The sequence below is a fragment of the Otolemur garnettii genome, unplaced genomic scaffold (assembly GCF_000181295.1).
Source record: "Otolemur garnettii isolate 467f Iridium unplaced genomic scaffold, OtoGar3 scaffold00015, whole genome shotgun sequence".
Lineage (NCBI taxonomy): Eukaryota > Metazoa > Chordata > Mammalia > Primates > Galagidae > Otolemur > Otolemur garnettii.
In genome coordinates, this window is record NW_003852410.1 from 25,145,635 (window position 1) to 25,158,408 (window position 12,774).

The window sequence follows — 12,774 nt, forward strand, 5'->3', positions numbered from 1 at the left end:
TCTCAAAAAAAAAAAAAAAAAGAAAAAAGAAAAGAAAAAGAAATAGAAATTCATTTTTTTCTTCTTGGATTTTTTTTTTTTCCAAATAAAGAATGATCTTTTGCAGTACTTTTCACCAAGTTCACTTCACAACAAGAAACTAGCTTAAATAAATAGATTGAGTTTGCTCAATCTTTTCAGGTCTTACCACCCCATCCTCCAGTACACAGACACACATGTAAACGTGCACACACACACACACACACATACACACACAGCTTTTCTCTCAAACAATGTCTATCCTCAAGTAGTTCTTCCACTTTTCAGAAGTCATGATTAGCAGCACCCGATTATCAATAAAACGAGAAATGCATTGTTTACATCAAAATAATTAACATTCAAAATGTTAAGGAAAAGCTGTATTCTGACAAGAAAATGATACCAATGTGTTGAGTTTGCTAAAAACAGAAGAAAAATATTCTGTATTATTGAGATTTTCTTATTTCAAAAATATGGCCCTATAAAAGAAAATTTGGATATGATTGTTTAGGCTTGACACACTTGTTGGAAAGGGTAAAAGGGCTAAGTGCTTTTGCTGCCTTTCCCGAGAAAGATGGCCAAAGACAGTCATGCTTGGACTGTATGTGAATTGGTGGGAAATGTCATCCCATAGCTTCAATCATAGCTGAAGACAGTCAGCTTCTCAAAGACAGACCCAAGACAAATAAAATCTACAGCTCATCACCCACTCATGGGGCTGTCCTGTTTCCATCAGGACATGTCATGGGGCTGCCCACCCACAGTTGGGCCAGTTGTCACAACCCTCATGACAGCTGTGAATATGAGCTTTTGGTGTGAGACTACAGGCTCACACCATCACACTAGGCTTCAGTTTTTTGAAATGAAACGTCCTCCCTAAGACTAAGTATCCTCCTTTGTAAAACAAGGACTTTGAATAACCAAAGCTTTTAGAGTGCTAGTATTCCTGAAAATGTGACTCTTCCTATTCAAACACATAGCACATTTGGTCACCACCACCTCCCTAGCACCTAGAACAGTGCCAGGGACATAAGATGTGCTCAATAAATATTGATTGATTAACATATTTATTAAGGAACCTACACAGGATGAATTGTAAGGATACCTCAGGGAAACTATGGGGATAGGAAAAGAGAAAAAAATTCATTCCCCCAGTTAAGTATTTCAGTCTCATTGGGTTAAGCAATGTACACGCAAGAAAAACAACATTAAATATTTACTAATGTACAAATAGATAAATAACATAAGGTCATAGAGTGGAGGGGAATGAACTTCTGCTGAAGGATCATAAAGGAGAGATGGGTTGGAGAGTGAAGGGTTAGAAGCCCTGGGAGTGATCACTCACCATTGTAGAAATAGGGGGAAGGAACTCATGCAAATAGACACAGTGACTGTTGGGTTTGGGTCCACATGGAATAGAAAGGCAGAAGGCCGTAAGGTTGGAGAGATATTTGGGAGGTTCTAAAATCCCGTAGAGTTTGGAATATTTTTCTCTAGGTGATATGTTCTCAGTGGCGAATCTATAGCCCTTAAGCTGGTGAGACTTGGCTCATGGGGAGGGGGTGAAGTGGTTTAAAAAGCTTCACTCTTTTGTATATAAAGCACAGGTCTACATTCAATACAAAAACCTATATGTATCTCTGTGGTATTAAACTTTTTTGGAGAAGGAAGTTGTTATGGGGAGATGCAACACCCTAGCCTCTAAGAAGATAGGAAAGAATACCCAGGTGTGGTGGCTCACACCTGTAATCCTAGCACTCTGGGAGGCCAAGACAGGTGGATTGCTTGAGCTCACGAGTTCAAGATCAGCCTGAGCAGAAGCGAGATCCCTATCTCTACTAAAAATAGCAGCACTGAAGCAAGAGTATCGCTTGAGCCTGAGTTGGAGGTTTCTGTGAGCTATGATGCCACAGCACTCTATCCAGGGCAACAGCTTGAGACTCTGTCTCAAAAAAAAAAAAAAAGAAAAGAAAAGAAAAGAGTGCATCCACCCCAAAATAGGAAGCAGACCCAGGAACAAGCGCTGAAGGAGGCTTAGGGCCTGTAGCCCTAAGAGAAGACAAAATGTACTACATATATTAACGCAAAAAAAAAAAGTGACTCATAAAAATAGAAGGCATTTTGTATCTTAAATCTAACTTCATCCATCAGTCGAAAACCGGAGTCATTGACAGAAGACACAGCCACATCCCTTCTGTGTGGAGACAGTGTCTTAATTAGAATTAATTCTAGAAAGGAAGGAGTGACTTCACCTCTCATCATTTCCATCAGTCCAAATGACGAGACACACATCTGGAACATTCATCCGTGTAGGAGTGAGTCGATGAGATTTTTTTTTTTTAAACTCTCCAGGGATGGGCCCTGTAACCTAAGTGGGAACTATCTTACTTCAACAGAGTCCCCCAAAATGAATGAAAGAGTTTAAATTTTAATAAATAACAGTTGTTAGGATTGCGCTGTACACCTCTTATACTATCCAGAGATGTCTAATTATGATTTTCACAGAGCAGCTGACTGCCTTGTTTTTAGGCGGTTTCTAAAAGGCCCTCTTTAAAATAATAATTCATTAAAACCATCATCAGCTATAGGAGCCTGGTTGGAATTAAGTGCCACTTGAAAATTCCCCCTTTTCACATGCATATTAGTGAAATACTTATGTTTAGAATTGCCTCCTTGATTATTAAGTTATTAATATACAAGTGAAATATTAGTAACATTAGTAATATATTATTGTGGTAAGAGCAGAAATATCAAGCATGTTTCCTCTTCTTAAAAGTAGAGCATTATAAAATGGCATATAAAGAAAATGTTTCTGAGTCCAGTGCAGTAGTCCAGCCAAAATGTCATATTTTACAAATACAATATGTTTTTATTAATATATTTTTTTAATTTTGTGTGTATATGTGCAAAATGAAGTGTGCTTTTAATTTGTATACCTACCATCCGCTAATATGTTTAAATTAAGTTGCTTTTGCATACATTTGTATGTTATTCATTCCTAGCTACTTTTAATTTGCTCAGAATTGACATTTTAACTTTCCAGGCTGCCATCTCTAAGATCTCCTAATTCCTTGATCATTATTCAGTGTGTGTATCATTTAATGATCACATTTGCTTATATAGGCTTACACATGTCTCAGTGGAAATCGCCAACGGTTTTGTTACATAGCAGTGTTTGTGACTGAGAACCACCAGGGACTGAATTCAAAGGCAAATTCCCAGTTAAACAGAGACACATGGAAGGAAAAGTTCCGTTTTTCCCTTTTACTTAATAGTTATATTTCTTAATCTTCTCTTGACCATTCTCACAGGAGCACCCCTTAGGCCCAAGCAGAGATATATAATTGCTTTTTCCAAAATGTGAGGTGTAACGGACAAATCTGTAAGACACCTGTTTCCCTTAAGGAAGAGAATGCCAGATAGGCAATTTTGCATTCTAGGTTTTTCAGTCTGCAAGCCACGGCTGCATTGCCACTGTAAGAGAGTAACTTGTTTCTAGAGGGAGACCGGCATCCAGACAGGCTATCTACAAAGTTCAGAATTTCCAACTTAGCAGGAGACATGCTCCTCCCACCCCAGAGTCAGCCCAGAGGCTGCTCCAGTCCTTGCCGGAGTCCTGTTAGTCAAACACAGCTTGCCCAGGGCAGAGATGCTTTGGCAAAATGTGCTCTTCTCCTGCTAGATCCAAAAAGAGAACCTCAACTCCTTTGCCAAAGTGCTGTCAACTCCACTTAAACAGGAAGGCTCCTCTCAGATGCAGAGAGGCTGGGTTCTACTGTGCCAGTGACTTTGGCTGGATGGAACACCCTTAAAATGCCACTACAGAGACATGCTGTGCCAGCTCATGGAGCAGTACATGACACAGTCCCTCTGATGAAATAGAGTTGATTCAAACTACAGGGTTGTGTTGTTTTATTTTCTCTCTTTTTTCATGAAATCATTCATCTCCCTTCCATCACATCAGTTGATCCATCTTTGTTCAAAAACAAAGGTACAAAGTAACATTTTTAACTTTTTAGTCATTTTTAACTTCTTTTTACTTTTTATAGAAAAATACACAGTTTGATTAATTTTCACAAACTGAACACACCTATATAACTTCGTACCATCTCTCAGATCAAGACATAGAAAAGAAAACACCAGCACCTCGGAAGCCTTGCCTTCTTCCAGTGTCTGTTCCACTTTTAGGAGTAGCTGCTACGATACAAAATCACATTTTAAATCCACTTTTGGTTAGACAGTTTAATGTAAGAGCTGAATTTGGGAATGTTTTGTTTTCTTAGGTGTCTGTCTCTACATGTAAGCATTTCTGCATTTTAAGTGGGCTTAATTTGAGAGAGGAAGTTTCCATTTTCTGTATGTGGTCTCTAAAAGTATTCAAATCTGATCCTTCTCGGTACAATTTCTTAAACTTTACCCATTGCACATACACCTGTCTCCCCAAGTAGCTGTTGGAAGGAATTCCATTCTGTACCTCACCATTATGGGTGTGTTTAAGAGGGGGAACTTCCCAGTCCATTTTATATCTAGTATCTGGCTTGAGAAATGTGCCTCCATCAACAACAATGTATACAAGTAAGAAAATTGAAGCCTTCCCCCATTTCTATCAATCTCAGTTACCTCAGAGCAGCCCCAGCCCCAGCCACACCATGGATTCCAGGAACTTAAAGGTTCTTAGTCTGAGCTAGGTCCTGACCCTTAACAGCAATGGGTGTAGAAAGCAAAGGGCCCCTCCCAAGGACGTTTCAACGATGTAACCATTGTGTTTGGGTGCTCCGTGAGTGTCCACGCTTTCAAGTCACGCTGCAGTTAATTTTTTTTCCCATTAACTTTTGTCATTTCTCTCTGAGTATGAAGCCACGCCTCAGCACCCCATCTGTAAGCTGCTTTTTGAAGTGTGTCACTTGAGTTTTTGCTGTTGTCTTGCTGTGGATTTAGCCAATTTATTTACAACTGTCCTGTGCTTCTGCCACATCTGCATTGTCACTGTGATGGTATTTTTTTCTTTCTGTCTGTTTCTTCCACAGGAGTTTAACCAGTAACCTACCCAATGTGAACCTACCCAATGTGAACCTTCCCAAAGTACCAAATCTACCAGTTAACATCCCTCTAGGCATCCCACAAATGCCTACTTTTTCGGCACCGTCATGGATGGCTGCTATATATGATGCTGAGTGTGTATTCAGTTCACATCAGATCTAATTTAAATCAAAAGTGATCTTGGCATGGATATGTATTGTTTATTTCTATATATCCTATATAACAGAGATGGAGATGGATAATTAGACATATTTTGCTGATCATACAGAGACAATATTGTTTATTTCTGGCATGCATCATGTTTGTGAGATGTTTGCTATATATACAGCACTAACAATTTGTCTTACGCCCACTGAATGCTTGAGGACTATGTTTCACTTCCTGAATTCTTTTGCATAAGGATCCTACCTTTTTTTTCCTTAAATACAGGTGACATGACTTGAAGTGTTAGTCATCCAGAAATAGTCCAGGAAACCTCTTTGGTGGGCTGGCCAGTCATCTGCCACCTGATCCAAATCTAGGAAGGAAACACACCTAAAAGCTGGGTTTTTTAAAAAATTAAAATTGACAAATGCCTGGAGACTGTTTAAACCATAAAGCATATTTCTGGTGTCAGCAAATCACAAGATATAGTAACAGTATGTTCAGGGCTAAATGAAAATTTCTGAATGGATCAAGAATTAGTCACGTAAACATTATATAAAGATACTTTGCAAGGTCATAATACAACATGACACTTTGAGATCTAGGTTGCAAGAAGGTTGCTGAATTTGGGAATACAAGATTTAAGCAACAAATCATTGAATTTTTGGTAGCCGCGTCATCTGTGGCCTGAGTATGGGGTCATTTCTTACATGCATTCAGGGAAATGTCAGGGTTGCATGAGCTATTTCTTTAAAGCTAGCAGTTTGGGGCATGGGGTTTGAGCAGCTATTTCTCATAGCTCAGGAAATGAGTTCTCTCTTCTTTTGTTCTTAGTAAGAAGAAGATCCAGCACCCATAAATTCTACCTCAGTGAAATTAAATTAGAACCACGTGTGTGATTTAATAAGTGAAATAAGGGTTAGCGATTCTATCCCCTTCTTTGATCCTTGTCTTAGGCCACAGCTAATTATAGGCCAGATAAGCTTTTTCTTGAAAGAATAAATTGGCACATTTTCAAAGAGAAGTGTTATTATCAAAGGAATAAAAAATGATCTGAAACTGGAAGTGATGTTTTGAAATCTTGAAATCACGTTCATCAAGATGGCCCTAAGCATTTTTATTTCACGATAATCCAGGTAGCAGGCTGGCCATTAACGTGAATGCTCTACCTGGCTCCTCTGAAGCTTCCTAATATATATGTATTTTTCAATCTATAATTGCTCACAAGGCCACAATGAAATCCTATGGTCAATGTGTCTGATTCTCTTTTAAAGACAAAACCTCCAAAAATTTATATCTTAAAAAAAAAAACCTCTAAAAATGAACACTAATCATATTCATGCTAAGATGACTATATTAAAAGGTAGTATATTAGGTAGTATCTGCTAAAAATTTAAAAATAAATATCTGAAAGCTTCTCTTACTTCCTTCTGTGCATGCTCTGTGACATTGTTTTTGAAAAGATATGAATCAAGACATTGTAATAAAGCAGATAATGGTCTCCGTTCAATTAATTAAGTCATGAGTGGGAACACATTTTGGTAACTGCTCAGCAATCAAAATAATCTTGGTGCTATTGCCTTAACATTAACAGTTTATCTTAAAAATAAAAAGAAAATATTCTTTTCCTCATGTCAAAACTTAATAATAAGCTCTTCAAAGAAAAAAAAAACCCTACAAGAATTTTTTTGAAACTCTGAAACCAGATGGGTGTCAAAATGTTGTTGTAATAAATACCAATTATTGCATTCATATGTACTTAATGATTTAAAACATACAATCATGCAGTTCCAAAACGGGGCTTAGACTAGACAAAGTTGGGGTTTCTTTTTCTGAAGCATAGGATGGGGAAGGGGGAAGGCTGAACTTTCACAGAGCAACAATGCATTCCCCCATTTCTGAACAGTTCCTACAGCAGTATCTGAAAAGAAGGCGTGGATTCTTGATGTCCCACCAGGAAATGCCTGATTCTATATCTTTTCATAATTCCAGTTTCCTTCTTTGCCACCTTTCATTTTAAGGACATGTTTCTATGTTACCTGCTCCTTCGTGTCAGATACATCTACGTACTGACCTCAGACTGGTCTGTCCTTGAGAACATTACCCTGTTGGTCCAGGCCGTAGGCTCCCTCTTGGCATGTTGGGAGTTTCCCCTCCTCCCCCTGCAGTAGCTGTGTATGCATTTATGCACTAGCTATATTTTTCTCTGAAGCATTAATTCAATGCAGCTGGCATCTGTCACAATAGAAACACCCACTCTCATCTGTTTCTATAGACGATGTCAGAACAAGTGGTAATGCATGGTGTGTTGGACATTTTATAAATTACCGTGTTAGCATTAGTGGTATGCGAGGAAGGGGGTGGGGGGCAGCCACCCCTCAGAGATCCAAGTGGGATTGTTACAAAAAAGAGAGCCAGCCAGAGAAGGGCAAGAGGGTGAGAGATGGAGTATTTCTCATATACAGGCTTTTCGCGGATGCCCCAGGTAAAAGTTTCTTAGACGTCATTGTACAGAAAGGCATTACAACCAATATCCCCATCAGCACAGAGGACTGGGTAAGATGCTGTGATGGTAGAAGAGCTCAGGTTTTGAACCCTAAAGCATTGACAATATCCCTCATCTATTAACTCCCCTGCCCCAACTCACCTCATCCTGGTGAGGACTCCGCCCATGTAATAGGCTGGTCTAGGAAAATTGGAATAATAACCAAACTGAACGAGAATTTGGATTCAAGGTATCCAGGTCTATCCATCTCAATCTGAGTCACCCCAGTTTCTTTTCAGCGCTTCAATAGAGAAAGCAGGTCCTCGCTCACCACTTTGTTAGCACTGTCCTTTGACAACTCCAAGTCTTGTGCAATCTCCAGGAGACCTCCACTCTGGAGGAGGGCCGGGGACATGCATGAAACCCTGAATTTTAATAACTGCATGTTGCCATGTAGTTATTATCTGTTGAGACTTACTTCTCCCCCCTTGGTTTGTGGCCTTCATCTGAATCATCACATGTGCTAATGTGGTAATTAAAAGAAGGCTGATTTTTACCATACACCATTCTCCTTCTTGTGATGGGGCAACGCCTTCATCAGAGTTCTCAGTGGTCTGGAGTAATTGGCCAAGTAAAGCACACAAAGTCATGTATGGTAAAACTCAAAATCTGCCGGTGGAGATTGCCCCCACCTCCACCGCCAACACACGTCGTTTTGTATGTGGAAGCTACTGTTTGCCTTAAGGCTTCTAGCCCCCAGTTGTCTCTGTCTTAGTCTCGCCAGAGCCCGAGGCCCCCAGGTGACTCTTGTTTTCTAATTTTTATCCTACCAGTAATGGATCAGGCACCTCGGAAGATCTGTTCTGGAAACTTGATGCCCTTCAGACCTTCATTCGGGACTTGCACTGGCCCGAAGAAGAGTTTGGAAAGCACCTGGAACAACGGCTGAAGTTGATGGCAAGTGACATGATTGAGTCTTGCGTCAAAAGGTAGGCACAGGTGGCTGGACAGGTCCTGCACGCTTCCCCACCACACACACTCAGGGAAGGGTAGAGGCTGCTCTTCCAGTTGACCATCATACGGAGCATTTGAGAGAAAGTGATTGCTTGTCAAAGTTATCTGGAGTGGTGGTTAACAAAGTACTTCTGTTTACCTGCCCTCCTTTGGTCCAAAACCCAAAATGATCTAGCTGCCAATTCTTTCATGGTGATTGGCTTTAGGAGGAAAAGATCCCTGTCCATTCTTATATTGTCCATATTGTATCTAGCAGTGTCCAGCACAAAATATTTAACTAATAAATATTTGTTAAGTGTATGAGTGTGTGCACGGGTGGAGAATCTGATGAAAAAAATAGAAAAATATATAATTAGAGCCAGCATATTTCCAGGAAAAATAGCAGGAATCTACTAATTCTCTAGCAATGGGCCTCAGCATTGTCATTTATTCTGTATACAAGAAATGAGTGCCTCTGGTGTGCCATATCTTAGCTGTCCTGCCCAAAATCTGGTTGGATATCAACAAGGGAGCATGAAGCGTGAACATACATGTTGCCTGCCCACAAATGCCCTGTTTTGTCACCTGCAGCTTACATGTGTAGGACTGGGGTAGGGATGTGGTGCTTCAGTTCCCAGGGAGCCTGTTCCGAGAAAGTGAGAGAAAGAAAAGGAGGACAACATTCACCCGTTCAACAAACAGTGTTTGAGCTCCTTCCAAGGCACAGGGCTCAGTTCTTGGCACACAATGAAGAACGAGTGTCTCTAACTGCATGTCAGGCACAGGAGTGGAAGTCCACTGATGTGACCGCATCATCATTGTCCTGTCTAGCCCCAGTTACACATCCAAGTTTTTTTCCAGTTCTTAACTGTTCTGTGATTTTTCCTCATGCAAAAAAATAAACTGTAAACGCAAGGGCTACTCTAAAGCTCCAGATGTTGTGTAATTTAGTTGATGGTCCAGTTGTGGGTGATGGGAGCTAGGTTTGCCTGGAAGTGCCCTGAATTCAACATTTTAAATCTTGGAAGAATAAAAGGGAAGTAATAGCATCAAAACTGGAAACCGAAAGGGCAAAGAACAACACAGTTGCAGGTAGGTGAGCAGCATCTCAGCAGGGATTAGGGAAGGAACTCTATGCTATGGAGAATCTGGATAGGTACTCAATGACATTTCTGGATCTGGTGATCCAGATTTTGAGTTTTGTTCTTTTCTCCCACTCTTAGAACCAAAGGCAGGTCTATTTCTCAAAACCCAGGTCACAAAATGTCCTTAAGAATTTTGAATTCTATCATCTCCTATGTAGCCTGCACCAATTTTAGGAAAAGCACTGCTTTTCCAATGGCCAAAGCATTCCACCAAAAATCTTTTTTCACAATCTGTCCTGGGGGTTGAAATACATTATATTTAAGACTTATCAAGAAAAAAGAAAAAGGCCTAACCAGCTTTTGATCTGTGCACAAAATTGTATGTCCTTCACTGAGATAATTCAGTCTCTGGGTAGAAAGTAAAGAGATGGGAAGATTCTAGGGCAGAAAGGCAAGATAGGAGGATGTCAAAGATAGATAGGGACTCTGCGTGATTCCTTCCCACCTTATAATCACATCTTTGTGCTTCAGACACCTAAAGAGGGGAGGTCCTCAGAGGCAGGGGGATCTTGTTCATTTGATGCTCCTCACCCTCCCCGCGTCGCAGCACCACGTCGCAGCACCACGTCGCAGCACCACGTCGCAGCACCACGTCGCAGCATCGTGGGGCCTAGTAGCTATTAAAACCTTTTACTGACAGACGTTGTTCTACTCCATGTGTATGGCTGGCCTAGGCACTTAAATTTCCTCATCTCCCTTTTAACTAAGGCTCCATATACACAAAACCAAACACAATAAGTAGAAATATCATCATAGACCTCCAGATTCAGAGGATTCATGGAGAAAGTTCTTAGATGTTTTAAGACATATATTAGAAGAGACTAAAACCATTGTTTTCCTCTTTGAGACATAAATAATAATAATAAATATAAATAACCCTTTTTCTAGGCCAATGGAGTAAGGACGTTGTTTCATAGACATAATCATGCGATGCCTAAAGGTCAGGAAGGCACTCCTCCTGTCTCAGTTTCCAAGAAATTTAATTCACTAATTTGACGGACATTTATAGAGCCTCTAGTCCAGCCTGTCTCGGGTACAGTGCTGAACACAAAACAAGGCTCCTGACTCTGCCCTCAAGGAGACTCATTTGGATTAAGTGACCTCCATGCTTTTTGGTTCCCTAGAACCCTCGCAGTCACATTAATTTTGCATTCAGTTTCTTTTCACAGCCCTGCACTCCAAGGGCTATGAACAGTTTTTCTGTGAAAACAGAAGATGATTACTTCATTGGAAGGGAGCAATTTAGCATTTCCATTTCTCAAATGGGGCCGGAACTGGCACAGGAGCCTCAGAAGATCAGCACAGGGACCTGTCCAACTCAGTCCCCATCAGGCCTCCTTTTCACAAAACCTCACCAAATTATGTATTTTCAGCATAGCTTAAAATGATCATCATGATTAGAAAGCTACTTTGGTGCGCTGAGTCTTTGGAAGCCAAGATACATTTATCTTTAACATGATCATATAATATATAGGGGTGTTTTAAGGGTTTGGGTTTTTTAGGGTTTTTTTTCTTAAGAACTGGGCTCCCAACCTTAGAAATTATACTTGGCTTCCCTGCATGCACCCAGGGTGTGTTAGCAAGCTGGCATCCTTTCCTGAGCTAACTAGCTGTGTGGTCCTCCTATGCACTGTTACAAAACTGCTACGAATTCCTCTTAAAGCAACCCTTTCTTGGTGACTGCATGATCCCCAGAACCTGACAGTGAACAATGCTAGAAAGATGCATCAGATGGAAGGGGCTTTCATAAAGCCACTTACTGACCAGGTGCTTTTCTTTAAAAGCACGTGATGATGTGACCCACTTCCCTAAAACCTTTGAAAATATAACTAGACCCTTTTACAATGATGATGTCAAGGATCAGGTCTCACACCTGTATTACCAGCTGGTCATGCTGGGCTAGGTTTTCCTATGAGTGGTCAGCACATTGTTGGGATCATAATTTGACCTATGTCAGAATTAGGTTACATTTAGATTCCACTATGATACAACTTAAAAATTACATATTATGTACGTAAAGTATGTGTGCATACATATATACATTAAGTAATTATGATATTTTAAGTGTAAAAATATATCGTTATAAAATAATATGCTAACATTAAAAATAAACAAAACATAGTAGAATTTCCCCCAATACCATGCCTCCTAATTTCTCTCCTCTCTCCCAAGGTGGCCATCTTTAGTAGCTTAATGTGTTTCCTTTTTGTACCTTTAACAAGCAAAAAATATTTTTTAGTCTTTAAAGCAATATAATAAACTTGCTGGATTTTTAAAATGTTGGTCTCTTTCAAAATCAGAAAGGAAAAAATAATAATGCCATTTGAGATTTTTCTCTACCATGAGGTTTTGAAGATTAGAAACTGCTTTTGTGTTTTTTGTTTTTTGTTTTTAATGAAGTAATTCAAGGTAGGCAATTGCCAATGTGAGAGGACTTACATATGCTATACTGCTATAATTGGGGTTTTGTGAATTTATTCATTCTCCTGCAATTAGGGTTCTCCATAGCATGTAAACTATAGACAGAAATACGCCAAGCTACAGGTGTTCTGTGTACTGCCAAGAAAGGAAGGGTGTGTGTGGCTGTCTCCATGAATAGGCCTTCCTTAGTTGGGAAAGTCATTTAAAAGAGAACACATGTGAAGTCATTGTCGCTTGAAACTGATTACAGCCTTCAATTTTCTTTTTCGCTGACCTCTCAGAAAAATATCTCCTCCACCTGCTGCCGTCTGAACACTGAATTGGTCTTTTCCTACTTTGTTTTAATAGAACCAGGATTGCATTTGAAGTTAAGCTGCAAAAAACCAGTCGATCAACAGATTTTCGAGTCCCACAGTCAATATGCACCATGTTTAATGTTATGGTTGATGCCAAAGCTCAATCAACAAAACTTTGCAGCATGGAAATGGGCCAAGAGGTAAAAAAAAAAAAAAAAAAAAAAAAGATTTT

At 39.9% G+C, this 12,774-nt stretch overlaps 1 protein-coding gene across 6 annotated transcripts in view; it reads left to right on the forward strand.

The window, feature by feature from the left end:
* CADPS (calcium dependent secretion activator) overlaps positions 1 to 12,774 on the forward strand; it is a 484,159-nt gene that overhangs the window by 391,626 nt on the left and 79,759 nt on the right. For 4 of the 6 annotated variants that reach the window (XM_003785526.2, XM_003785527.2, XM_003785528.2 and 1 more), the window contains 2 exons: positions 8,521 to 8,676; positions 12,595 to 12,742. In XM_003785526.2, the coding sequence (XP_003785574.1) occupies positions 8,521 to 8,676; positions 12,595 to 12,742 (304 nt within the window). Of the gene's footprint in view, positions 1 to 5,045; positions 5,193 to 8,520; positions 8,677 to 12,594; positions 12,743 to 12,774 lie in introns of all 6 variants that reach the window. The other 2 variants (XM_003785525.1, XM_012802482.2) reach the window with 1 other exon arrangement.